General features: G+C 55.7%; 8 protein-coding genes across 8 annotated transcripts; 3 read left to right on the forward strand and 5 right to left on the reverse strand.

The window, feature by feature from the left end:
• Window positions 1-1,675: 1,675 nt before the first annotated feature.
• N656DRAFT_771095 (carbohydrate-binding module family 1 protein) lies at window positions 1,676-2,959 on the forward strand (the record flags this gene model as incomplete). Its single annotated transcript, XM_064813827.1, has 2 exons — window positions 1,676-1,785; window positions 1,852-2,959. The coding sequence occupies 2 exons, from the start codon at window positions 1,676-1,678 to the stop codon at window positions 2,957-2,959; spliced, it is 1,218 nt and encodes a 405-aa protein (XP_064666797.1).
• Window positions 2,960-3,530: 571 nt separating this feature from the next.
• N656DRAFT_847867 (glycosyltransferase family 25 protein) lies at window positions 3,531-4,925 on the forward strand (the record flags this gene model as incomplete). The annotated part of the gene is made up of 3 exons (XM_064819279.1): window positions 3,531-3,707; window positions 3,802-3,980; window positions 4,106-4,925. 3 exons carry the CDS (start codon window positions 3,531-3,533, stop codon window positions 4,923-4,925), a joined length of 1,176 nt encoding a protein of 391 aa, XP_064666798.1.
• Window positions 4,926-5,363: 438 nt separating this feature from the next.
• N656DRAFT_759744 (glycoside hydrolase family 28 protein) lies at window positions 5,364-7,391 on the reverse strand. Its single transcript, XM_064813202.1, has 4 exons — window positions 6,650-7,391; window positions 6,493-6,597; window positions 6,265-6,421; window positions 5,364-6,196 (listed from the first exon to the last, which is right to left on the reverse strand). Exons 1-4 carry the CDS (start codon window positions 7,033-7,035, stop codon window positions 5,747-5,749), a joined length of 1,098 nt encoding a protein of 365 aa, XP_064666799.1. The 5' UTR covers window positions 7,036-7,391; the 3' UTR covers window positions 5,364-5,746.
• A 1,064-nt stretch (window positions 7,392-8,455) lies between these two features.
• Window positions 8,456-9,544, forward strand: N656DRAFT_716332 (phenylacetaldoxime dehydratase; the record flags this gene model as incomplete). The annotated part of the gene is made up of 1 exon (XM_064812126.1): window positions 8,456-9,544. One exon carries the CDS (start codon window positions 8,456-8,458, stop codon window positions 9,542-9,544), a length of 1,089 nt encoding a protein of 362 aa, XP_064666800.1.
• A 128-nt stretch (window positions 9,545-9,672) lies between these two features.
• On the reverse strand, window positions 9,673-11,482 carry N656DRAFT_716435 (MFS general substrate transporter; the record flags this gene model as incomplete). Its single annotated transcript, XM_064812133.1, has 6 exons — window positions 9,673-9,909; window positions 9,967-10,350; window positions 10,413-10,645; window positions 10,704-11,159; window positions 11,216-11,273; window positions 11,339-11,482. 6 exons carry the CDS (start codon window positions 11,480-11,482, stop codon window positions 9,673-9,675), a joined length of 1,512 nt encoding a protein of 503 aa, XP_064666801.1.
• Window positions 11,483-12,359: 877 nt separating this feature from the next.
• Window positions 12,360-14,893, reverse strand: N656DRAFT_783133 (uncharacterized protein). The gene has a single exon (XM_064815886.1). It carries the CDS (start codon window positions 14,831-14,833, stop codon window positions 12,449-12,451), a length of 2,385 nt encoding a protein of 794 aa, XP_064666802.1. The 5' UTR covers window positions 14,834-14,893; the 3' UTR covers window positions 12,360-12,448.
• A 2,012-nt stretch (window positions 14,894-16,905) lies between these two features.
• Window positions 16,906-18,543, reverse strand: N656DRAFT_771101 (uncharacterized protein; the record flags this gene model as incomplete). The annotated part of the gene is made up of 1 exon (XM_064813828.1): window positions 16,906-18,543. The coding sequence occupies one exon, from the start codon at window positions 18,541-18,543 to the stop codon at window positions 16,906-16,908; it is 1,638 nt and encodes a 545-aa protein (XP_064666803.1).
• Window positions 18,544-20,540: 1,997 nt separating this feature from the next.
• Window positions 20,541-23,333, reverse strand: N656DRAFT_783135 (heme peroxidase). The gene is made up of 5 exons (XM_064815887.1): window positions 22,476-23,333; window positions 22,089-22,393; window positions 21,928-22,020; window positions 21,586-21,872; window positions 20,541-21,529 (listed from the first exon to the last, which is right to left on the reverse strand). Exons 1-5 carry the CDS (start codon window positions 23,031-23,033, stop codon window positions 20,811-20,813), a joined length of 1,962 nt encoding a protein of 653 aa, XP_064666804.1. The 5' UTR covers window positions 23,034-23,333; the 3' UTR covers window positions 20,541-20,810.
• Window positions 23,334-24,697: the final 1,364 nt, after the last annotated feature.

Raw genomic sequence — 24,697 nt, forward strand, 5'->3', positions numbered from 1 at the left:
TTTTGTGTTCCTCAACCGAAGCGGCATCTCGTCGACTTTGACTTTTCTGAAGTGCTCTACGATGCGGTCTATGCCGAGTTTGATGGACGTTATCATCCCATTCTCATCCGCTTACCTGGCCAGACTTTGTCCCTGTCGGAAGCATGCCCTGATGGACGAGGCCCAGCGCCGGCAATTCGACTGCTGTGCGGCGGCTATCTGCCAAAAGTTGGCGGAGGGGGGGCAAGTGTCTTCTGCGCAGTTGACGGTCAGCAGTTGCTGGAGGTCTACTCGTGCGAAGGAGAGACTGTCCGAGCCGACAGTCTCGATCCACAGCGAATTCTGCGAGACTCCGTCTAACATGGCCATGGATAGTCCGTCCTTTGTCTTCCACTGCAATACCAGCTCGCTTTATTGGGGAGGTATGCTACCGGCGCCAGAGGACGTTACCACGGGGCCTACCACCCAGGTGGCTCCGGATCGTCCATCCGTAGGTGAGTAGCTACCGGCCTTCGCTTTTTGGTCACTCCAAGATGTTCATGCTAACAGCACATGCAGGTCGTCATTGATCAATATATCATAAATGAGGTTCGTATATTGATGCTGGCCTTGGTCATGGAAAACCGGGTAACCTCCTTGCCAAGGATCATGTCTTCCACGCTTCCAGAAGCTTGAATTGTTCTCTTTATGGACTCGTGGAATGCCTGCAGTCGCAGACTGCAGTAATCATATCTTCGGACATTTTGTCAAAGTTAACAACCGGAATCATACGGTGGTTCGGCCAGTTCTTGTTCGCTTCCGGGCTGTTGACTGCCGGTGTCAGAAATATTTCCGTCATGGATACGGAACCCAGCGATGGCAGGACTTGATATAGGAGTCGTGGAGAGGGAAGCCTAAACGGGCTGGCCTTCCCAGCGTATGTCCGGTCTAGCTTGGGCAGCGACGGCACAGCAAGGTATCCAGGCTGTTAATCATGTTGCCATTCCTGGGCTCGGCTCGGAAGTTTTGCACCGTTGTGACTGACCGCGAGACTGGTTCACGAGGACGGGAAGAGACGCCCGAACCCAAATTGGAAGGCAGAGTGCCGAAACCGGGCAGACCGGGTTAGCGGGTCACGGCGTGGCACGACAGTACCGAGGATTCTTGCCATTCTCAGGGGGCGAATATCACCTTGCGTCGTGGTGTTTCCCTTGGCATGCAGTGGCACCGGAAACCACATGGAACGTTTATAGAACCCCATCCCCGGAATTTTCACCGCACCTTTGGTCGTATTCCCCGCACTACGAACCAACATGCCAGGGAATACACGTGTGAGTCCGTGCAAGAAGCTTTAGAGCCTACCTATGGACTGGCGGATGTTGTCCTCGTTGCGACTCCAATTCAGCCGGATGGTCGCTATCCCCACTCTTCAATTTAGAAGGAGAACCCCATGGACCAACGTTCACGACCTTGTACACCCCCGAGCAAGGACTAGATGCTTCACTCACGTACGGTGCTGCAACCTCATATGGTCCGATCCGCAATCTCGACGGCGATGGTTAGGAGAGTCCAGACTGGGGATCGTGAGCGATGCTCAGACTCTATGAGGATAAAAGGACGGTCCTCCCTCCCTCGCCAGGAGGAGGAGGACACCCGCTTCTTGACCAAGTCTGAACTATGAAGAGATAGAGCTTCCATCTGTGTGACTGTCAACAAGATGCGTCACAACAGCCTCGTCGCCAGCGTGCTGGCGCTCGCCGGTACGCCCACCGTTCATGCCATCCTCCGGTTCTCGTGCTCCGAGCTCGTCACTGAGCGTCTGGATCCGTCAGTACCAGCCCTCAACCGTCCCAAAGCAGATATGAGTGCAGCCGACTAACAAGCGATACACAGCCTCGTCTTCCCCGGCGTGGCCCCATCCCCTCACCTGCACCAGATCGTCGGGGGCAACATGTTCAACACCACGATGGACCCCAACCGGCACAACATTGGCGAAGAAGCCACGTGCACCACGTGCACTTTCTCTGAGGACTTCTCCAACTATTGGACGGCAACACTCTTCTTCCGGGCGCGCAACGGCAGCTTCATCCGTGTTCCGCAGCGGCCCAACATCGGCTTCGAGCAGGCGCGCGGTGGCGGGATGACGGTGTACTACACCGCAACCTACCAAAACGACAAGCCCAAAGCCTTTGCCCCCGGCTTCCGCATGATCGTGGGCAACCCAACGTACCGGACCGCCGCCGAGGCCGCCCGCTACCGGCAGCTGACTTTCACCTGCCTCGAAACCATGTACACCCGCACGGGAGAAACAACCGACATGCCCAAGCAACCCTGCAAGGAGGGCATCATGGCCAACGTACGCTTCCCAACCTGCTGGGACGGCAAAACCCTCGACCCGCCAGACCACTCCAGCCACGTAGCCTACCCAACCAGCGGGACGTTTGAGAGCGGGGGTCCCTGCCCGGCCTCCCACCCTGTCAAGATCCCGCAGCTGTTCTACGAGGTGATCTGGGACACCCGCCGGTTCAATGATAGAAGCCTCTGGCCCGAGGACGGATCGCAGCCTTTTGTCTGGTCGTACGGCGACTACACGGGCTACGGCACGCACGGTGATTATGTGTTTGGGTGGAAGGGCGACTCGCTGCAGCGGGCGATGGACGCGAATTGTGATGGGCCGACCTGTGCGCAGCTCAAGTCGCAGAGCATAGCTGCCGCGAACCAGTGCCGGGTGGATAAGCATGTGGCGGAGAATGTGGATGGTTGGTTGAGTGAGCTGCCGGGTGCCATGCCGATTACCGGCCCGCAGCCTGGGTCGGGGAGCGGCAACCCCAACCCCGGAAACGGCGGCGGCGGCGGCAACCCCGGAGGCGGAAACAGTGGTGGGGGTTGTCAAGTTGCCAAATGGGGACAGTGTGGTGGCCAGGGGTGGACCGGTTGCACCACGTGCGCGGCCGGATCGACGTGCCGGGCACAGAATCAGTGGTATTCGCAGTGCTTGTGAGCGGGATGGTTGGAGATGATTCTTGGTGGGTTTTCACGTACATACATTGCATGCTCCTCAAGCCTTTAGGTGTTCCACCTCGTGCGTTGAGAGGTACAAGAGAGGTTAGGAGAAATACAGGACTCAGGACTGATAGGAACCATCTGCCTTGTACATACCACAATCTGGTTCTTTGTTTCATTGTTCTGGGGTCGAAATGTCTTCAGTCGTGGTGCATGTGCTGATTGGCCCGGGAAGTACACCCCGTTTGCGCGTGCTTCGTATTCACTCACAGGCACTATCTTGCGCCAACGGGTACTAGATTGCGGCTTCTTAGTGAATACGAAGCCCTTTGTTGCAAGAGAGTAGCCTCTGGATGAACACGAAGCACACGCCAATGGGTCCTAGTTGTAGCATTACGACCCCTTGCTAGACCTTTGGCGGGAGGATCACAGCCTGGTAGAGTTGCAAGGAAGAATTCTAAAAACTAGAAGCATTAAAGGCTTGAATCTGGCCAGCAAGATAACCTTGGTTGGGGTTTTGACTTTTACCCCTTTCCTCCCTCCTCGCCCCCCCTGTGACGCCAGCACACATGGAATGCTTTCCGCGGCAGTCTAGGAGGCGGCTTTTGTACGCCTTGAGTGCTGCCTTTATATTTGTCTTTTTCTTCACCCAATTCCACATCAGGGCTGGTCCCGGGCAGGCTCGGCGGCCATGGACCTATGGCACGCGCAGTCTGGCAGACGACATCTACAACACCACTCTAGGCGTAAGTTTGCACCACAGCTGCCTGCCTGGTGCTTCCAGTCGTTACTTGCCAATGCTTTTGCCGAGACTAACGTACTACATAAACCCCTGAGCAGTTTGAAAAGATCTTTGTGATCAGCCTACCGTCCCGGACAGATCGCCGCGATGGCATGGCGCTGCAGGCGGCGCTGAGCAATTTCGAGTTTGAGTTTATCGATGGCGTACCGGGCGAGAATGTGCCTGATAAGGCGATCCCAGCCAAGAAGAAGGATCGCGCCAGTAACGGAGTGATTGGGTGCTGGCGAGGACACATGAACGCGATGCGAGAGTAGGTTCTTTGACTCATGTTCAATGTCAATGTTTACTTGCCCCCTGTTCTGACCCGTGGCCTTGCTGCTAAGATTCACCTAACACCTACAGAATCATCCAACGGAACCTAACCTCAGCACTAATCCTCGAAGACGACGCCGACTGGGACATCCGCATCAAGCAACAACTCCACGACTTTGCCCTGTCAACCCAAGCCCTCATCCAACCACTGGCAGCACGCCCCAACTCCTACGCAGACCCAACCTACCCATCCCCACCTACCAACATGGACCCTCCCAGCGAACTCACACCCCCCGAACTAGACTTCCACCACCTCCCCACCACCCTCCCCGCCACTCTCTCCCCGTACGGCGACAACTGGGACATCCTCTGGCTAGGCCACTGCGGGATGCACTTCCCCTTCCCCGACACCCCAATCCCTCAAGGCCGGGTCATCCGCCTACACGACACCACCGTCGCGCCCAAACGCCATCTCTGGGGGTTCACAGTCCCCTTCACCCTCAAGGAGACCTACCCCGAGCATACCCGGGCCGTGCACCACGTGCAGGAAGGCGTCTGTACCCAAGCTTATGCGGTCAGCCAGCGCGGCGCACGAAGATTGCTGTACGAGGTTGGTTTGAAGGACGTCACGGAGGGGTATGATATTCTGCTGCGGTTCTTTTGTGAGGGGGTTCAGGGGAGGGAGGAGGGAAGGCAGTGCCTGACGACGCAGCCGGGGTTATTTCAGAGCCATACTCCTGTGGGGAAGCCGGGAAGTGATATTGGAGCAGCGGATGGGGAGTTTCGGGAGAGGGCTATGACGGATATGGTCAGGTGGAGTGTGAGGTTGAATGCGGCGGTTTTGATGAAGGGGAGGGTGGAGGATGTTGTGGATCAATATCCGGATGAGGAGTACCTGGGTGGGGGATAGGGGGGTAATCGCAATGGGGTGTTGGTCTGTTGACAGGGGGGGCACAACATTCAGGGGCTGGAGCCGGTCTTGTATGCGGGGATCGAGCTGAGGGAAGCCGCTGTGTCGCCGACAACGAGCAGAACCTGGCACATCATCGGTGGCGGCACTACAGTTGTCCTTGTCTAACATGCCTCTGCTGGCGGACGAGGTATTCGTGGCGGAACGTTAAGGGGTCAAGCAAGCAGCAGACCCGCCGGTCTCCGCTCAGGGGAAGGAGATTGATGCTGGGGGCACCGGCGGCATACACACCTAGACTACATCGCATGCTCCATGTCTCCTACTCCAAGTACGGCCGATATGGGGGCCATGTGCATGGGACATCGCTGTCGGTTAAGCTAGTACCAAGAGAGGCAGGGCGTGACGGATGACCTCTGGCAAGAGCATGTGTGGATACTAGGTACATGTAGATTCTCAGTATGGCGGATGTTGAATAACAACAGAGGTTATCCGGGAAACCACGGCAGCCTTGATATTGGCCAATGTAAGTTCAAGAAGACGAAAAGGTACAGGAGCAGGAAAGGTATTAAGTAGCCATCAGAAAATTATAGTCCATCTCAGATGATACTTAGCAGTAACGAATCGAAGGTTTGTGAACACGAACAGCGATGCTTCTGGCGGCACCAGCCGAACAGTTCCCCCGGCAAGATAAATAAAACCAGCCCCCCCAGGGGCGATGTGAGACAGGGCGTCCAGCACACCGCTAGCCCCCTTAAACTGAGTCTCCCAACATGAACCCCAACAACACTGGAGAAAGTTGTTGATATCCCGGTCCAAACCGCCTAGCAAGATGCCGGACTAGGCACATTCTCACACTTAGCCGACTTCTTCCCGCCCGTAACACTGACCTTATTCCAAGTCCAATTCTTGCAAGCCCCCTTAGCACAGAGGATATACACCTCTGTCGCACCGGAACTCACACTCCCCGTAACGCCATTCAGCGTCAGATCCGTAATCGGAACGCCCGCAGTGGGTGTGCCCGTGGGGGAGCCATTCTCATAGTCCTGCTCGATAACCACACCGTACTTGGTAATGCCGGACAGCGTGATACCCTCGTACTTCACGTCCGAGACAGACCCCGTCGCGCCATACACCGTCTTAATGCGCACACCGTTCTGCGAGTTGCTGATGGACGAGTTGAGGATGCGTACTGTTTTGACCGTGTTGTCGGATCGGCCCCCGACGGAGCCGATCGAGAGGCCGTGGCCGCCGCTGCATTTGCCGCCGGTAAACTGCCAGATGTTGGGGTTAGGAGCTGGGTAAGGGGGTTGTCAAGTTTGAGGGGTAAAAGAAAACATACGGTGATGTTGGTGCCTGAGTTGATGGCCAGGCAGTCGTCCTGGTTCTTCACCACGGCGCCAGAGATGTAGACACCGTTGGAGGATCCGACATCGAATGCATCCGTGTTGTGGCCACCGGCACTGTCGCCGGCCGAGTTGTCAAGACTGACGTCGTAGCTGTTTCTTCATGTTAGTCCCAACTGGAGACCCTGCGGGGTGCTATATATCACACTTGGGCTGTAACTTACACCCCGAGGTTTGTGGCACCGTTGATGCTGAAGGCCTGAACGGGCGTGTTCTTAACATGGAGACCTTTGATGTTGGAGTTCTTCATGCTATGGGCGTAGAAGAATCTGGGAGATGATTAGTTGCGATTTTGATCTGAACAAGACTGGACACCCCTACTTAGGCTTCGTCTTGCCACCGTTGCTGCCCTTGCCATCCCACCACTTGGCTCCGTTGCCGTCAATGACATGACCTGTGGCGCCCTCCACAAGGATGTTGTTTCCAGAAACAGAAATCAGGGGACCCTCCCACTCCTTGTAGCCGAACGTGGTGGTCCCAGAGAAGATGACCTTTGTGCCGTCGTTCAGCTTGGTCAGGTCCAAGGTGGTTCCAGCCGGGACCGTAATATCCTTCAGGGTGATGGTGCTGCAGCTCTTCTTGCCGCTGATGGCCGATGCGGCGTCAGTAAAGGTGCAGCTAGCTCTTTTGGACAAGTTAGAGTTGACAGGGACCGGATTGGCTGCCGCAAGGGCGCCGAGAGAAAGAACGAGGGTGGACAAGATCATGGCGGTTGAATCAAACTTGAACGAGTGAATAAGATCCAATGACAGAAATGAAAGGTGCTAAGGAGTGGCTGAAGGCTGCAGTGAAGGTAGCAGACAGTGACAAGTTGGACAGAGGATAGATATCACCGCATTTTATAAGTCCAGATTCTGATTTCTTCCCTCCGGTAGAATGAAAAGCGGAAAGCTCCGAACTACATCTCGTATTGCCACATCGCTCAGTCCACGAATTTGAAGACGAGGCAGCAATAGATTGCAAGGGAGGCCATTCCCCATAATACAGGTGAACCTCGTGGAGTCGTGGGAGACATGTGGGCAAAACTCAGGATTAGTACCCACCAGGACTTCGATGCGAGATGATCGGATCTCTGCTCGAGCATGCATTCCCCATAGATCGACCCTGATCTATAGCGGTACCAGCGAATTCTTCAGCGTCCATTGGTGGAAGAAAATCTCAAGAAAGGGGGTCCAGAATCCAAATTCCAGAAAGCCGGGGGATATTGCCAAGACTGGCTAGGCGTGCCGAGCCATGAAACAAGCATTGCGAAGCTTTGTGGCTACGACGCCGAAGCTTCCGAGCACGTCTTGGCTTAGCCCCAGAACATCCCCGAGCGGGAAGGAGACGATCACCCGCAAGACGGATTAAACAATGATAGGTACGGTGTTGTAGAGGTCCGAGAGCGTCATCTGGTCTGCTGCATGTGAGATGCGCGCTGCAGCGCTGGTGAACAAGCAAACAACGACCTACTTGTAGCCACTGCCAATACTCGCCAGAGATGGGGGCAGTGGTACCTGGACGATGCTCCGTCACTGGCTCAGCTTTCCCCATGCGGCTCACTGTCGGCTAACTCGCGTGGTAGGGAAGGCAACCGCCTGGGGGTAGAGAAGCCAAGGGGGGTGTTGGCTGCAAGCCTGCAACGGGATACGCCTGTACCCTTTTTGCCCAAGCTACCTCCCCCGGCAGGAATCGAAGACAGGGTTGAGCTCGCCTTAACGAAGCCGATAACCGCAGTGATAGCGTTTCTTAGCGGTGGCTTTAACAAGATCTATACACTCTGATTGGACTGAAGCTTAAGAAGGCAAACAGTTGTACACCGTTCATTCGGCCACCTTAGCAGTAAAGGTACGGCTTGGCTTCTCGACGCTGGCTATGTTGTCGAGATGACGGGCTCTGACTGGACGACGGCAGCTCGAATGACTTTATCGTCGCTATGCGCGCCTGGGCAGAAATTTGGGATTGGGCAAAGCTTGCGAACACGGCCTCGAGACTAGAGACGGGGCTGTGCTGACTGCTGACTGCTGACCGAATCAAGACGGCGACAATAAGTTCATAACCTGCGAGTCCCCCATTTATCATCCTGAGAGCATCTTCTCCGTTCAAAACATCTTTGCAGATAAAAATCGACAGTGAAGCTCCTTTCCCATGCTTGAGTCAGCGATACCTGAGCATCTCCGGTGCACCCGCACTCGGGCAGCACGCTTGCCATCGGCCGGCTTTCAACCCCCTTATCCGTCTTACAGCGTGCGGTTCCCCAAGCATGCCTCAGAACTTGTCATGGCTATCATTGGCGCCCAGTATCCCTCAGCCGCGGACGCCGATGGAGCGGCTCAATCGACACTGTCGGGATTTTTGACGTCCCCGGCCAACAACAGCCCCTCATTCTTCGAATGGGCTTCTGTTACCGACAACAGAGGTTGCTACAACCTCTCGGCTCTAGCTTACTGGCCGAGCAAAGCCGCGTACGAAGCTTGGTTTGAGCACTCAGGATTCGGCGCGTGGTGGCAGGCCCTTCGACTAGAAGACTGCCAGCATGGATGGTTCCTCGAGATCTTCTTTCCGGTGATGGAACGCTTTGAAACCCTCTTCAACACCACCAACACTCCCGAAGGCTCCGCCCACATGGGGGATGGCATGAGCGGAGAGGTACAAGAACACGGTTACTGGGGGAGCATGCGTGACCGCCTTCCTGCTTCCCAGACTGATGGTCTTACGGGCAGTCCCGCCACAGCACAAGATTTCAACAACGCCCCCCAATCATCCGGAACCGGTGGCGTTCGGGTCAAGATCAAGGGCAAGAAGAACCTTGCTGTCATTCGTTCTGGACAGGACTGGCTCGACACGTCCCCGGAGGAGCGGCAGTTGTACCTCGAGACGATGCATCCGGTGCTGATCAAGGGTATGGACTTCCTGCGAGACCACGGGGACGAGGTTGGGTGCTACAGCTGCCGTTTCATGGAAATCATCGACCCTGTCACAAGGAAGGCTGACAAGGACCGCACTTTCGGGCTGGCCTATTTCGACGACATTGGCTCCCTCGAGCGCTGGTGCAAGGAACATCCAACTCACCTTGCAATATTTGGCGGTTTCCATCGGTATGCGAGGAAGTTGGGAAACAACGTCACCCTCCGCGTCTTTCATGAGGTCATGGTTCTTGAGCCTGAGCAGCAGGTCTTTGAGTATGTTGCCTGTCACAACGGGACTGGAATGCTAGGAACGGCGAGAGAAGAGTAGGCACATCGTATGTATGCTGGATAGGGGCCAATGCCCGGTTGTTGGCCTTATCAACCGTTTCTGCCTAATGGTGGCCTATCGATTTCGGTATTGAAAAGAGTGCATGTATCCAGCAGGATGTCGCCCTCTCAATACACATAGCGAAATGTGATCGCCTTGTCTCCCTTTGCCGAGAGCTCCGCCGACGTGTACGAATCGATTGCTCCTTCGTTCATCCTCTTCTCTCGCTTCTTGTTTGCCGCACTGTAGCCGGCAAGCAATATGAAGGAGGCAATAAGCCCGGCCCCAATAAACCCGAGCTCCAAGCCGTGCCCAAGCTTGTAATGAGGGGCGTCTCTCGCCCGGTAGAAGTTTGAAGCCATGGCCTACCGGAATTGTCAGTCAGCATGCTACTCGTTGTCCGACATGTGGGATAGTCTTACGCCACCGAGATTGCCAACGCCGATTTGCAATGCCATGCCTGCCGAACGCTTGAGCGATCCAGCAAGATTATTTGACAGCCATGCGATCACGCCAGGGAAGGCTGGGTAAATGGCACAGGCAGCCACGAAGACGCCGCCGTATACGACACGGGGGTTGGTAGAGCTGATGCACATCGAAAAGCCGACGACCATTATTAGCATGAGGACGATGATGAACGGACTCCGCTTCCCCACTCGGTCAGAGAAGTACGCAACCACAACGGCTAGGATGGCGGCGGTGATGTAGATGGGAACAGTCATGAGCTGCGCCTCACTACTTTCGTATCCGAGAGTTCGAATAATAGTCGGCAGAAAGAGGCTGATTCCGTAGAGAGGACAAACAATCTAGAGCTATTAGGAGACCATGGATCTGAAGGAGTGGACAGTAGGGTAGAGCCAGCACTTACGCCCCAGTAGACGAAGATGTTGACCCAAATCTGCCAATCCAGGAAGGCTTGCGCTACATATTTCATTTTAAACTCTTCAGCCTGTGCAACCTGTGCACGAGAAGGATCATGTCCTTGGTATTTGAGGCGGTAGACGACGAATGCTCGTTCTTCTTCAGTCAAGAACCGCGATGTACCGGGGTAGTCGTGCAGAACGAAGAAGGCGATGCCGGCGACCAAAACAGTGGCAATCCCTTCCAGACATGGTTAACAACGGCCATGACAATCAACTGGTTGCCAAGCGTCACTTACCCTCGAGAATAAATATCCATTGCCACCCGTGCAACCCTCCGATGCCGTCCATCTTCCCAATCGCGAACGCCAGGAGCCCGCTGAAGGCACCCGCAACGGACGCAGCACTGAAGAACATAGCCTGACGCAGCTGCATTTCATCCCGTCTGTACCAATTGGTCAGGTAGTAGGCCACGCCGGGGAAGAGGCCGGCTTCCGTGACGCCGAGAAAGATGCGTGCCGTCAACAGGCCCGTGTAATTCCTGACGATGCCCATCAAGGTCATGACAACGCCCCATGCGACCATGATGGCAGGCAGCCAAATGGATGGCCTGACCTTTTTGAGCATGAGGTTGCTCGGAACTTCGAAGGCGGCGTAGGTAAAGAAGAAGGCGGTCAGGCACCAGTTGTATTCGTCGTTGGTGAGGTTGAGGTCCTCTTGCAAGCCCTCGATCTTTGCGTTGCCGATATTCCCGCCTATGGTCGCGTGTATTAGCAAGAGCACGGGCTGAAGGTGTGGGCGGTGCACATACGGTCGAGGAAGGAGAGGAGGTACAGGAGAGCAAGCACGGGGATGAGCCGGATATCCATCTGTAGTGAGCATTAACATGCAGCCAGCGAGGATCACAAATAACCAGAAGACGAAGCCAACCCACCTTGCGAAGAATAGCCTTCTCATTCAGATGCACAAACGACGCAAGCGTGACTGGCTCTGTTGGCCTGTCGACCTGTTCAGCGTCTGGTTTCTCCTCGGACCGAGAACCAGAAGCATCGTGCTTCTCTGGGGAGTATGACTCCATCCTGGCTCACAAAGCACCGCTGGTTCTGGAGGTCACCGTCTTCGACGAACCAAGGGAAGACCAGGGGAGATGGGAAAAAATAACTGGGCGGCGAATTGGCCATCCGGCGGAGTGATGTGCTCTTTTTAGACCAAGACCCTAACCAGTAACCACCCGCATCCACCAAAAGGACAGGCTCGGGTCACGATACCAAATCCAACAGGATCAACGTCACCACGACCCAGATTGGTGGCGCTACTGCCCTCTATCCCTGTGAGCGTCACCTTTCACCCCACAAAAGCGCCCCTCCCCCGCGAACTTCCCCGCATTGCTTTCCCCGCGAGATCGCCGCCGCTAGACTCGTCCGATCGTCAGGGCTGCATGGACTGTGGACGGTTTCCTTAGCTTCTGCCGGAGCCGAACGCCACTGCCGGTGCTTGGTAGCGTCAGCGGCTTGCGGGGGATTCGGGGAGCCCTGGTCTGTCGGCCCGGCCTTCGGTCTTCATTGGCGTTTTCCGTGGCCGCTAGTGGTAGATGTCCTGCTCGGTGGTTGATGATCCGTGGTTTGCTTTGTGTTGTGATTTCGGAAGTTATTGAGGCCACAGGTTCGGCGTGCAAAGTAGAAGTTCAGAGTCGCAGTTGAGTCCCGTCGTGGGCTCCTGCCGCTTACCTATCTTAGGTACCTTAGCTCGATTAGGCTACGCCTTCTTTGGCGTGTGCAAACTCTCTTGCTTCTCTTGTGAGGCAAGTCTGCCTGGCCTGGTATGTTTCTAGCGGAAGGTGCAGCCTTGAACAACCCCGTGGGATCTATTTTTCCTTCCGAGTCTCAACACTACCTATCGTGGATGCACACATTGGGTCACGTCAATAAAAAGACCGAACACCAACCGCAAACGCTGTCACCACTGCTCATTACAGTATTGATATTATCCAATGCTTCTTCAAATCTACTCGAATACATATTTATCCAATCTCTTGCATCACGCATCATGTCGTCCACCTCGTCTGCCTCCCCTCCCTCCTCCTACTCCACTGGTGCGCACCCTTCTCTTCAACCCTCTTCTTCTCCTCAAACAGCTTCTTGCTCAGCTGCTTGTACACAAACGCATTCTGCCCATTATACCTAATACTATGATCCGAGTCCGTAAACCACGTCACCTCCAGCCTTTCCGGACTCACTCCCGCACCCATCAACAGCTCGCCCAAAACCGCCCCGTTCTGAAAATGCACATTATCATCCCCTGTGCCATGCTGCACCAGAAACCCGCCTCTAATAGCCTTAAACCCCTGCACATTCCTCACCGCCGACTTGGCATACCCCTCCCGATTCCCCTCCAACGTCTTCATATACCGTTCCGTATACATAGTATCATAGAACCTCCAATCCGCCACAGGCGCGGTCGCCAGACCCATCGAAATAATCGGATCCCCAACCTCAACAACCTTAGCCGTCAGGTACCCGCCATAGGACCATCCCCAGATGCCGATGCGGTCGGCATCGACCCAAGAGTGTTTCGCCAGCTCCTTGGCGGCCCAGATCTGGTCCTGCGCCTCGAGCTCGCCCAGGCGCGACGCCACCGTTGCCCGGAACGCGCGGCCTTTGTACCCCGTTCCGCGGTTGTCAACCGTGAAGGTGATGTACTCAAGCTCCGGGTCCGACGCGATGTAGGCGTTCCAGTTGAACGACGCCATCGACTTGCTCACCTGCTGCGCCCCCGGTCCGCCGTAAGGGGTCAGCAGTACTGGATACTTCCTGGCGGGGTCAAAGTTCGCGGGCAGGCGAAGCATGGCGTTGAGCGTGTAGCCCGAGGGGTGGGCCAGCTCGAGGTAGGTGATGTTGGGGAGGCGGTATTGCTGGAGGGCTGAGTACAGCCTGGCGTTGGAGGTAATGGTGCGGATCGAGGCGGACGGGGACGTGATGGAGTGGAGCTCCTGGTAGGGTACATCGGGTCCGTTGTAGCTGAGGATGTAGTACCCACCGCCGTACGAGAAGGAGGCGGACCAGACCGCGGGGACTTTGGGGTCGACGAGAGGAGTCTTGGCTTTGGTGATGTACGAGACCGAGTAGATGTGTCGTTCGGTGCTGTGGCCCTCGGTCGAGGTGTAGTAGACAAGCCCGCGACTCGAGTCGATCTTCAGAATGGAAACGACTTCCCACTCGCCAGATGTAAGCGCAACCTTGTGGCGGCCGTCGATGGAGAAGAGGTACAAGTGATTCCAGCCCGATTCGTCCGACATGTCGAGGTAATAACGGGTAGAGTTCTGGCCATTGCAGTTCCTGCGGGCCAGAGTGCGGTTACTTCCTGCGATGGGGCCAATGTAGCTGATGGCGAGGTTGTTGTCCAGCCACCCATCCGAACCATCCCGCTCACGGGTGACAGTGGCTGACGTGGAATTGGTGTCCACAACGACAAGCTTCTCGTGGTCCTGCACGCGGTTAAATGCCCGGTAGATGACCTTGTCATGGCTGTCGGTCACCCACGCAACCTCACCAATGATGAGATCATCAGCGGGCCATGCTGTGACGGGCACGGAAGTTGTTGTCAAATCCTTAACACTCAGAAGATTGAACGCCACAGTGGGATTGGTTGTGCCGACCTTGGGATACCGCAGCTCGAGCTCACGGGGGTAAGGTGGTGCAATCTCCTGGTTGTCCATGTAGTAGGGGATGGTGAATGTTTCGACGCCCGTTTCGTTGAAGCTGAGGAAGGCGATGTATTCGCCGTCCGGGGAGTACCACAGCGCGTAATTGCTGCCGAAAATTTCCTCCTCGTAAACCCAGTCGGGAACCGCGTTGAACATGTCCGGGCCACCGTTGCTGGTGATCTGACTGATCTTGCCTTCGTCCCAGATGAACAAATTGTTGCCTTGTACAAAGGCGACCTGTGAGGAAGAGATGGGATTCCACGTGGCATACTGGATGGTCCCATTGGAGCCCGGAACAAGCGATTGTGTCTGACCGGTCGCGACATCTTGGACGAGGTAATCCGCAAAGTACGAGTGGCGATACTGCTTCGTGTAATTGACAGCCCAGAGGATCTTGCTCTGGTCGGACGAAATCCAGTAATCCCAGTAGTCGGCCGGGATCTTGTCGGCGGCCAGGAACGTTGTCCGGTTCCCACTGACGACATTCTCGAAAATAAAGGACCCGTCCTCGTCCGTGGTGATGAAGTCGCCGTCGCTATCTGACTTCACCCATGTCACCGACGTCCTCGAGACGGACAGCTCGCCGGGGCTACCCGTGGTAACATTGTACGTCAACAACTTGGTGCCATTGCCGAGGGGCTGATGCGGGAATCGGGGAGGGTCAATGGCCGTGACAAGCGATGCGGCAGCGACACAAATCGAGAAAAGGCGCTGCATTCTGGCCATTCGCTCGTCGTGGGACGGGGAGGGAGTGGAAAGGGCAAGCTTGGTTGCACGAACCTAAGGCGATCTCAAGTTCTCAAGTTTGGGGACGCGGGTTGGTCCTCGCTTTTAGACGGATGCTGCAGACCGTGCATGATTACGATAATTGCATCGCCTGCCGGGAACGGAAACCCGGCGTGTCGCCCGAGGACGGCAGGTACTCGCGGTACAGGGTACGGACTGCGGTTGACGTGACACTGAGCCGCCTAAAATGGAAGGTCATGACTTATAAGTGGGCGGGCCAAGCCAGCGATCCTCCATTATCATCTGGGTATGTAAGGTGCCTTACTTAGCCATGGAGAACGCAATCGGCCAAGACATGCCTGTGTCCCCGACCCCGCCATTATCTAGGTAACGTTATTGGTTCCAAGTCTTGGGCATTGGGGGAGGCCCTGGGGAGACAACCATGGATTGAATGTCTGGGCATCTTTCAAGTTAGGATACGGGATACCGGTATCTGGCTAATAAACAAACGCTGATTTTGAGTCCGGCTAAGGGCAAGAACAATAGCCCGTCTCGACAGTCCATTGAGTACAGTACACCTGGTTAGGAGCTTGCAGACTTCCAGTTCGTTGATAACTTGATACACAAAAGCTCCGTCGTGGGCAACGCTTGAGGTTGGTCGCCCGGTAGAAAAGAGTGGATTGGCAACATTGCTTGCCGAAAACCTTGGCAATTCGGCCTGAAAGCCGCACAACGCATTCTGCGAGTTTGTCAATCAGTTTGCCCAACACACCTCTGCCTGGCCAGCCCTCTCCACGAGGCCGACAATTGGCTGTGCCCGCTGTGCCTGCGCGAAAATAGGACCGAACACCTGCACCGTCGGGCGGCTGAACCCTGGAAATGAACGATTGTCGGTCTGGCTTCTGCTCAGTTGGTGGTGCTTCCTCGCAGGGTTTTACGCCGAGCTCGCCAACGCAGACCTGGACGGGGACCACGGTTCGTTCCTCTGCTGGTCGACCGGCTGTGGTTCCTAGATGGTGCCGTAGGCGACAAGCTCCTCCTCAAGCTCCATGTCGGGATCGACGATAAACCGATGCACTCCTTGGAAGGAGAGAAACGTATGAGTGAGATTCCAAAGAACCAGAAACTCGACCCCCAGAGAAACAGAGCGACTGTCCCAGTCGTGCCGTGTCTGCTTCGCTGGCCAGCACCTGCAGGCCTCTGGGGTGAGCATCAGCCCCATTCTCGCACCCTCGATACTCCAATATATCTGTCCGGCTCCCAGTTCTATGTCGTTGCGAGAGTCTGGGCACTTCAGCCGCCAGGCCTATCAAAGGCAAACAAGTTGAAGCGCGGCAACCCAAGGGCAATGAGCGCAATGAGGTATGGGAGCAGCCGAGGAGGAGGCTGATGGGAGTAGCAGAAGAAGCTTTTCGAGGCGAATCGAACTGTGTGCCTTTTTGAAAGGCTAACATGGACGGTACTACTTGACCACTTGACCACAGTCAGTCACAATACCAGGGGGGGCTGAAAGTAGGGAAGTGGATTTGACTTATCTACCTAGATGGGTATTTTTGCAACACTTACGGGTTGGAACTGGCAATGCACGGCCACACTGGAACCGACTGAACTCCCTGTCGTTCGGGTGTTGCAAGGTTGGAGAGTCGGATCCGCGTTCGCAGCTTTGCAGTTCAACAGGTCCTTCACTCCCGGACGAGGGGCGGGAGCTAGCATTGTGCTGAGACAATTCTGGATGTCAGCGGGTGTAGATTGAGGCGATATGGTCAATAGGTGAAGGTGAAGTCGGTTGAGATGAATGCTCGGTCAGTCCTTAGCAATTGGTGAGGAAATGGCAAACAATTTTACTCTGATCATCTGAAGGGAGCGATCCCGTTGGTCTGTACTTCCCGATTCGGCAGGTGGGTCCACTGACCGTGTAAGTGAAGGAGGGACCGAGGGCCGAGGACTCGAGGGATCATATGACGGTGTTCGAACGGTTGGCTCCCCGGACATCAAAAGTTTCAACGAGGATGGAATGAAATATACATTATCTATACTAAGTAAACATATATCCAAGACAAACAAAACCTTATTTACTCTGCATCTAGCAGTGGCAACAATGCAGTATACTCCGCCACCCAATCATCCTCCAACCCCGGCACGAACATTCCTGCGGAAAGCAGCGCCGCTGGGTCTTTCTGCTGGGCAGCTGCGCCCGAGCCTTCCAATTCCTGACCGCCCCCGGGCTCCTCCTCAGGCGGGGTGTCGAGGGCCAAGGCGCTGGGCGAGTCTGGCACCGGCGGCAAGTCCCCCTCCGCATTCCCCTCTTCGGCCTGCGCCTGCCCGGCCTCTTCAGCGAACAGGAAGGCGCTGGGGGAGAGCACTGCGAGCAGCGGCCCGAGATCTGGCGTGGCATCCGGTGCCTGCTCGCTAGCAGCCTGAGAAGCAGGCAGAACACCGTCGTCTCTCGCCGGGGAACTCGGAACCGGCGGCGGCGGCAGATGAAGATCGGCGCTGGACGAAGCCGAAGCATCGCCGGGCTGGCCGGGGCCAGCATTTGCCGCCGCTGCCGCTGCCGCTGTTGTTGCTACCCCAATCGACGCCGCCGAGACGTCATACCCTTCGCCCCCGCAAGCACCCGACGAGCTCGCCCGCGACAGATCCACTTCCCCGCCCGACGGAACTCCATCAGGCCCAAAAGTGAAGAGATCGTCGGCCAAAATGGAGTGCGACAGGTTTGTCGCGCGTCTTGTCTGACATGACGGCCTCGCGTTGGGCGGCGAGGGAAACAGGGCACCAATCGAGGCCGGTCTCGGCGGGTTTGCCACGATCCCGCCCACAGCACGCAACGGGAGGTTGGGGTTTGGCGCGGCCGTCGTCATCATCTGGTGAAACATATTCCCAGATGAGATCGGGCCGTTGGCAACACGAGGCAAGAAATGCTGTTGCTGCTGCGGCTGCTGCGGGACGGGGAGGGGTGGGACGCCTGGAGCGGCAACTGGGAGCGGAGTGGGAGCTGGAGCACCGCCGAGGTACGCGAAGTAGGCGGAACGATAAAGATCCCACAGCGCCCGGTCGATCATATCAGGCGGCGAGTCTGGCGGCGTCGTGTTGAGTTCCCCGAGGTTACCGCCGTATGGCCAGGCGCCCATCATGCCGGCGGCGGGAAAGTCGCTAACCATGGGAGAGCACGGGAAGCCAAGCGGAGGAGGTGTTGGGTTGCCCCTGCGCATGCCCTCGGCCACCTTGTTGCTGAAGCAGAGCTGTGGCGGTGGGAAGGCAAAGGGTTCCACGCTGAGCATGAGCCCCGGGACGGAAGCCGGTGCCGGTGCCGCTGTCGTCGCCAGGTTGGGGAAAGAGCCGGGGGTTGGGTTGCCGCTCTGTACCGCGGCAGCAGAATATCCCAGACAGGCCGCGGGGTTCCGAGGTTGCTGCTGGTTCATCCTCGGGCAAGGCTGGTTTGGCGTTTTCGCAGCCTGCGGCTTCTGCACTGCACCACGTCGGCTGACCCGAGCCTGGTGCGGTCCCTGAGATGACTGGGTTCCCCGCCCCCGACCCTGCGGGATCCGGTCTTGCGGGAGACGGTTCGACGCGACTTGCATCGGTGGCATTGACATCAGACAATGCTTCAGCAGCACCTGCCGGGACTCCTCAACCGACATCAGTTTCCTGGGCGCCGGCTGTTTCTGGGCGGCCTTGGAGGCGGAGATGGTTGTGCGTTGGGAAGACATGGTGGTAGGAAAAGAGGTGGAAGAAAGCTGAGTTGGTGTTGAAGAATGTATTAAGAATGAGTGATGTATGAAGAACGAGTGATGTAAGAAGACCGAGTGAGGTATCAAAAACGAGTGATGTATCAAAAACGAGTGATGTATCGAGAACGAGTGATGCGTTTGGTGATGTGAAAGTCGAGTGTCTGGTTGCTCCTTGTGTGCTGTGCTGTGTTACAAGCCTAGAGATCGAGGAAGGCGTAATGGACGAAGTGCAAGAAGGGGATGGATTCACCGTCCTTAAATACTTAAATTCCTCCTTCTACACGCTGCAAGCTCATCAACACGCGCTTTGATATCCAGTCACCTCGATCACGAACTATTGAATACCTGGTACCTAGCAAACTCTTGTGAGCATCAAGTTCGCATTGACTGTCCCGGTCAAAGCCCTATCTAGTCCGGTTTTACAATGTATCACCACCGGCCGGCCATCCTGTCCTCCTCCGCGAAGCAGGGTGAGCTTGCCCGAGCGGCAGACCGTCGACGTGGATGGACGGGGATGTTGAGCACTCGGCCTAGCTAGCTAAGGGCTGAGTGAGGGGGATGTTGATATTTACTTTAGACTACTAAACACGACGACAAGACCATACGTTCACGCCCTGCCACCTTCGTCGTCGACGGCGTCCAGTCGAGGAAAGTGACCTCCAGAGTACTCCTAGCGTCGAGACAGCAAGGTACATCCGACTGCTGGAAGCATGCTCTGATTGCAGTCCTTGGCACATGTCGTCCTTGCAAGATGGTCTGGTACAATTGTAGTATCCGCTGGCCTAGAAGACATTGTCCGTCGTACCGTTCAAGTTTCCTGCCCTCGTGGAGCCTCCCAACACGAGCAGCGCGTCTTCCTTCGTCACGTCGAGTACTGTTGTCGTTCCCCTTTTGATGTCAGGTGTGTCTCGAGCCATGGAACTGTTGAGTGCCGCCGGCTGGCTCGCTTAGGTTAAACGGCCCGACAAGAGAATGGAATACCGCCAGTGCGTATTGTTTACTGTTTACATCAAAGAAGAGCTCTTTCAGCGGTAGGGTCTGTGGCGCTGGACTCGATGTCTGCCTTGTGGCTAATGCGAGGCTAAGAGATGGCGCACATAGTACCGTCTGATCGGTTCGTGACGATTGAACTCGTTGATTCGAGCGTTTCGACATATTGGTGGCTGGTAGCGCCTTCTGAGACTTCCGAGTCACAGCGTTGTGCCTTGACGGCTAGTACTTAGGTACTCCTTAGTAGCGGCGGCCGTGCGGATATGCCAGTGCTGGAGGGAAATGCAGTCTTCTGTGGTGAGTTCAGTATGCTCGATTTGAAGTCCGAAGTTCACCTAGGTATGCTTAATCTGATGTCCCTTGGTGCGCTGTCGGGGCGCATGTGTACTCCGATCCGTGGCGGGAAGGGGCCGTTTCTTCGAGTCGGACGCAGTTGCCCGTAGGCGCACTGCATGGCTTCCAACTTACCATTTGCTGGGCGACGATTTGGAATCAATGTCTCTATTTACTTAAACGGTAATGTAATGCCATCGATCTGGTTAGTGAATACTAATGGGCGACGCTGAATTGGAATCTGACGAGCAGAAGCACCTGAAAGCCTGGCTACCTAGGTACCTAGGTACAATACCTGCGTCGGACAGAGGTACCTAGGTACCTACAATACCAGTCTTCCTGCCACACCTACTACTAGCGTCAGCTCTAAAATGGTGCCCGCCTTGACTCTTTTGACGCTCTAGCTCATGTTCGAGAAGCTCTACCGTACCCACATGCCTGAACGCCCAGCGGACTGCGACGTCATCCCGTCTTTGGGAATTGGAGGAAACTCGGAAGCAGTCCCAGAGCGCCGGCCTCCGTGTGGATCCAACTCTGACGCCACCTCACTTTTAGAAAATTGTCAGAACACCAGGAAGAGATGCCAGAAGAGATGCTGAACGCTTTGAAGGCAAAGGCGGAGCGCTGTTCACCTGGGCCCGTGGGTGAGTAACCCTGGCTAGTCTTGAACATCACTATCATGGCGCCAGCAGCATATGCCATATGGCCTAAGGTACAGTATCTAGGGGCAGAAGAGGCATGGACAAAAATCGGGAGAACAGATTACAGGCTGTGCCTTGTTGTTATCCATTACAGTGACAGAATCCGCATCTTGTCAGACTTGCCTTAGCATTACTAGTAGTAAGTGCACCCAGCAGTAGATCCAACATCATACCTTGTCAGGCCGGAGTCGACACGAACCCCATCATACAATCCCCGCGCCCTCAAGCCGGCGCATTCGTCTCCACCCCATTATACTTCTTGCTCTCCTCCATCATGACCCACGGCGCAAAGACATTCCTCTCCCCACCAGCCTCCAAAACGCCCTTCAACTCCGGGAAATGCCTCTTCAGCACATCCTTCATCCCCGTATTCTGCAGCCAGTCAAACCCAACCCTTGTGTAAGTCCCCGGCCCAAACTCGCTGGCCCCAGCAATAAACCGATCACTCTTCAGCCTTCTCGAAGCCATAAGAAGGAAGACCCTGAACGCAGTCTCGCTGAACCCGAACCCCGGGATGACAGGCTCGGAATGAGACCCCACGAGCGCGTCGACGAGGTTGATGTCGCCGTTATAGGCCTCCTCCAGCTCCTTGGCAAGCTCCACGTTCCCGCCTGTCAGCTCCTCAAAGGTCTTGGGGACCGACATGCGCAGGAGACGTCGGAACTGGCAGTAGCGGGGTACGCCGCGCTCCCTGTCACGGAGGATATCGACTGTTCCGAGATCGCGGAGCTGCCCGTCTGGTGTTGGCAGTTCCCGTAGGAAGGAGGGGTAGTTGTTGTTTGTGATTGCGCCGGGGTAGTTGATGCCGAAGGAGTAGAAGACGTCTGGGAAAGTAACGAGGCCGGAGGCGAGCGGTTCTTGGGCTTTGGAGAAGGTCAGGGATGGGACGGGAATGGTCGAGATGTGAGATCCAGATGCGGACGAGAAGAATGCGATGCTTTCTAATCAAGGATTAGCAATGGGGAGACTAGAAGGGACAGGGAAAGGGGAGATCTACCTGGCATGAGTGAGTGCATCCTATACACAGAGACAAACTCCTCGGTCAAAGAGAACGGCGCACCGTCCTGCTCCGGCCCGCTGCCCGGAATGCCGCTGATGATTTCGCTGGTCTTGGAGATCCGCCCGAGCATCTTGGTGAGCTTCTCACCGACGATGCCCCACCAGTTGGCGCTCATGCCGATTTGTAGGGCGGGATGCGCCAGGATGGCAGGAGTCCATTCAACTGTATGGATCTTGGCCATCAGGGCGCAGTTTACAAGCCTAGCCTTGTCGAATATTTGATCTCTGAAATGAAAGCGGTTAGCGGAAGTATCAACCAGCAGAAGATGGGCTGGCTAACCCAGTCATGTCCGGGTACGCCGCCTTCAGGGCATCGCAGATAGCGTTATGCTCCAGCGCAAAGAGGGTGTGCAGCATTTCCATGCCAATCCACCTTCAACATAGTCAGTCAACAGCTTCTTCATAGGACAGCGAAGCACCTCTGACCGCACATGTACATACCAGTTATTGTTGAAGCCTGTCAGCGGGTTTCCATCCTTATCCCGGGGGAGGAAGGACACAGTCCCACGCTCGTCAAGCTCCAGCTTTCCATCGGGGAGCTTCGTTCGGAGAGCTTCGGTGGCTTTCTCGCTCGAACCATAGATCTGCGAGCCATCCCACCAAGCCGTGTTTTCATTATTGTAGCCAGGGCACTTGACGTCAGAAGGGTCCCGTACTTCGTCTGCCTTGGTCCGGAACAGCTCCATGTGTGAATGGGGCCATGGATCCCCGCCCTCTGGAAGGGGGACCTTGAACTTCTCGTTGCTCTGTGTTAGGCTACGTCAGCTTAGTGCCTTCAACGTGACACAACCGGGTCACGGGTTCCGTTGGATTGCGCGTCGCACTCACCTCGATATGGTTGAACCAGTCATGTATTTGGAATTGGATCCAGGCAGCAGCGAGCATGTTCAACGTCGTTGCCGGGATAAAACGCCCATCGCGGCGAGCCATGAACCTGTCGCTAATCATGCGAGGATTCGGAGTCCAAAGCTCTTCTTCGGTGGGCCTAGGGGTTAGGTGCCTGGGGAAATTACGACCGAATCGCATTCCACGACAGCCCATCAGGGGCTGCTCCAGTGAGTTGAACTTGCCATCCGAATGGCGGGCGCTACGGTAGCGTTCGTCTGTAAGCGGGTGGTCCCTAGCGTTTCCCTGAGCCTCGGGCGAGGCATAACCGTCGTAGAGGTTAAACTGACGGAGCTCAATGCGCAGAAAGGCAAGGTTGAACGCCCCAATGAAGCCGGGCAGCTTGTACCAAGGCACCACTCGGTTCAAAAGCTTGAAGGCACCGATGCCGAGACGCTCGGGTAAGGTGGGCGTGAAGGAGGGTGTGAGTTGCTGCTCCTCCTCTTTGGCGACCTTTTGGAGGTCATCAACCGTCGAACTGTCGTTGCTGGAAGACATCATGAGAAATGCAGTCTAAGGAGCAACCCAGTTACAGCAGCGTAAATGAACCCGGATCGAACTCGAAGCAAACAGGGGCGGGAGGAATCATGTCGGGTCCCTGCATACCTATATATCCTACCCTCCATCCCCGTAACTGCTATCGCCCCATCCGGCAACTGCTGTTGTCAACGACCAACGGCCGCCCATATGCAACTGCGCAGTTTCGAGATCTGAGTAGGTTCCGTGGACCGGGCGGTGCACCCCGAATGTGGATGCGGCATGGGTGGGATCTGATTCGAAGGCTGAGAGGAGCCTAGGTCTGTTGGTGCTGCCTTGCTTGATAAGTTGCTGTGATTGTGTCACCCCTCCATCAAGACGCGGCCACCCCGTTTTGTGGCTTTAGGGGTCACCACCCGTCCATCCATGTTGCTGACCTGCATTGGGCTGCATGGCAGCCTTGCAGGGGATACCGCTAATGCGGGCTGTGGCTGGACTGGCAACGTTTTTGGGAGCTTCCTTCTCTCGGTGAAATTGGACGCTAATTGGCTCCCAACACGATGTTTCCCAAAATCCAAGTTTGAACTTTGAACTTCGGCAAGAGCAGTGCGGGTACCTTTAGGGTTGACGATTACCTTACCTACCAACCTGAAGGTACCAGATCCGATCTGGCCACAATCACGTCGGTGAAAAGAATCCCAGAGCAAGAGTCTTATGGACTTAGGTAAGTAACATCTGAGTCCTGACCTCCCCGTATCCATCATACATTTGTGCTCTACGCTAGGGCGAGAGGCCACTAATCCAGACCCATCAAACTCGGATCTCGCGTCAGCACCAACTACCTTAGGGGATTTTCAGGTCCCATCGCCGGGAGTCAGCACGCAATGATTGGTCCCTCGGACAGAGCACTAGACACAGTGACTGACGAGAGCCTTAGTGAGCGTCATATCGCGGAGTGCAACCTGTACTAGTAACCACGCGCTGTTCGCAGCTGTCAAGTGATGTGCTGGGTGACTGTCAGGAGTGTCAGTGTCAGCAGTAGCTGGCTCGATCCTGACTCGGATGCAGCTGCTAAACGATCAGCGAGTGTGATGTGCATCGCCTTAGACAGGTGCACAGTGCACTGAGGAGAATGACATTGCAGCTTTGTTGTTGCTCGTCGCTCAGGTGCTCAACTGTTCCGCGGTAATGTCGCTTTCACGTCAATCAGACCCTGACTGCACGAACTTGAGTGGTAAGTGCCGTGACCGGAGAAAGCTAGCAGTTGATTCTTATCACCTACTGTTATCAGGCTCATGTGCAGAGTACTCTATTGATGCGGTTGTCCAGAAGTTGCTTAGCTTGAAGCTAGCATGTGGCTCAGCTTGCGACTTGAGTGGGCGACGGGAAGTTTGGGACCGAAATGAGCCGCTGCGGCAGCACCTTCAGCTCAGCTCCGTATCATCGGCCAGGTGCCTCTGAGCGACGAGAAAGTTTTGTATGAGCAATGCTTCTCATGATCTGCTCAATCTCTAAAAGATACCAACGAGCTCCCGTCAGAAAAGAAAGAGAAGAGTTCTTTTCAGACTGCATGTACAGCAATGGCCCAATGGGGAAAGATGGACTATACCGATCTCAAGATCACGGAACGTCAGATCCGGCTCATCACCATCCTGCCACCCTCGCCAACCGATCCTACAGGTCCCGTT

The sequence above is a fragment of the Canariomyces notabilis genome (assembly GCF_033297395.1).
Source record: "Canariomyces notabilis strain CBS 508.74 unplaced genomic scaffold N656scaffold_26, whole genome shotgun sequence".
NCBI lineage: Eukaryota > Fungi > Ascomycota > Sordariomycetes > Sordariales > Chaetomiaceae > Canariomyces > Canariomyces notabilis.

Coding starts and splice junctions, on each gene's coding strand:
- N656DRAFT_759744 (XM_064813202.1), bottom strand. CDS start 7,035: ATGATCTTGTCCACCCTCGTTCTTTCTCTCGGCGCCCTTGCGGCAGCC. Junction 6,422..6,492: donor GGTGCCACAAACCTCGGGGT/GTAAGTTACAGC, acceptor ATGAAGAAACAG/CTACGACGTCAGTCTTGACA. Junction 6,197..6,264: donor ACTCAGGCACCAACATCACC/GTATGTTTTCTT, acceptor AACATCTGGCAG/TTTACCGGCGGCAAATGCAG.
- N656DRAFT_783133 (XM_064815886.1), bottom strand. CDS start 14,833: ATGGCCAGAATGCAGCGCCTTTTCTCGATTTGTGTCGCTGCCGCATCG.
- N656DRAFT_783135 (XM_064815887.1), bottom strand. CDS start 23,033: ATGATGTCTTCCAGCAACGACAGTTCGACGGTTGATGACCTCCAAAAG. Junction 21,873..21,927: donor GCGTACCCGGACATGACTGG/GTTAGCCAGCCC, acceptor CTTTCATTTCAG/AGATCAAATATTCGACAAGG. Junction 21,530..21,585: donor GATGCACTCACTCATGCCAG/GTAGATCTCCCC, acceptor ATCCTTGATTAG/AAAGCATCGCATTCTTCTCG.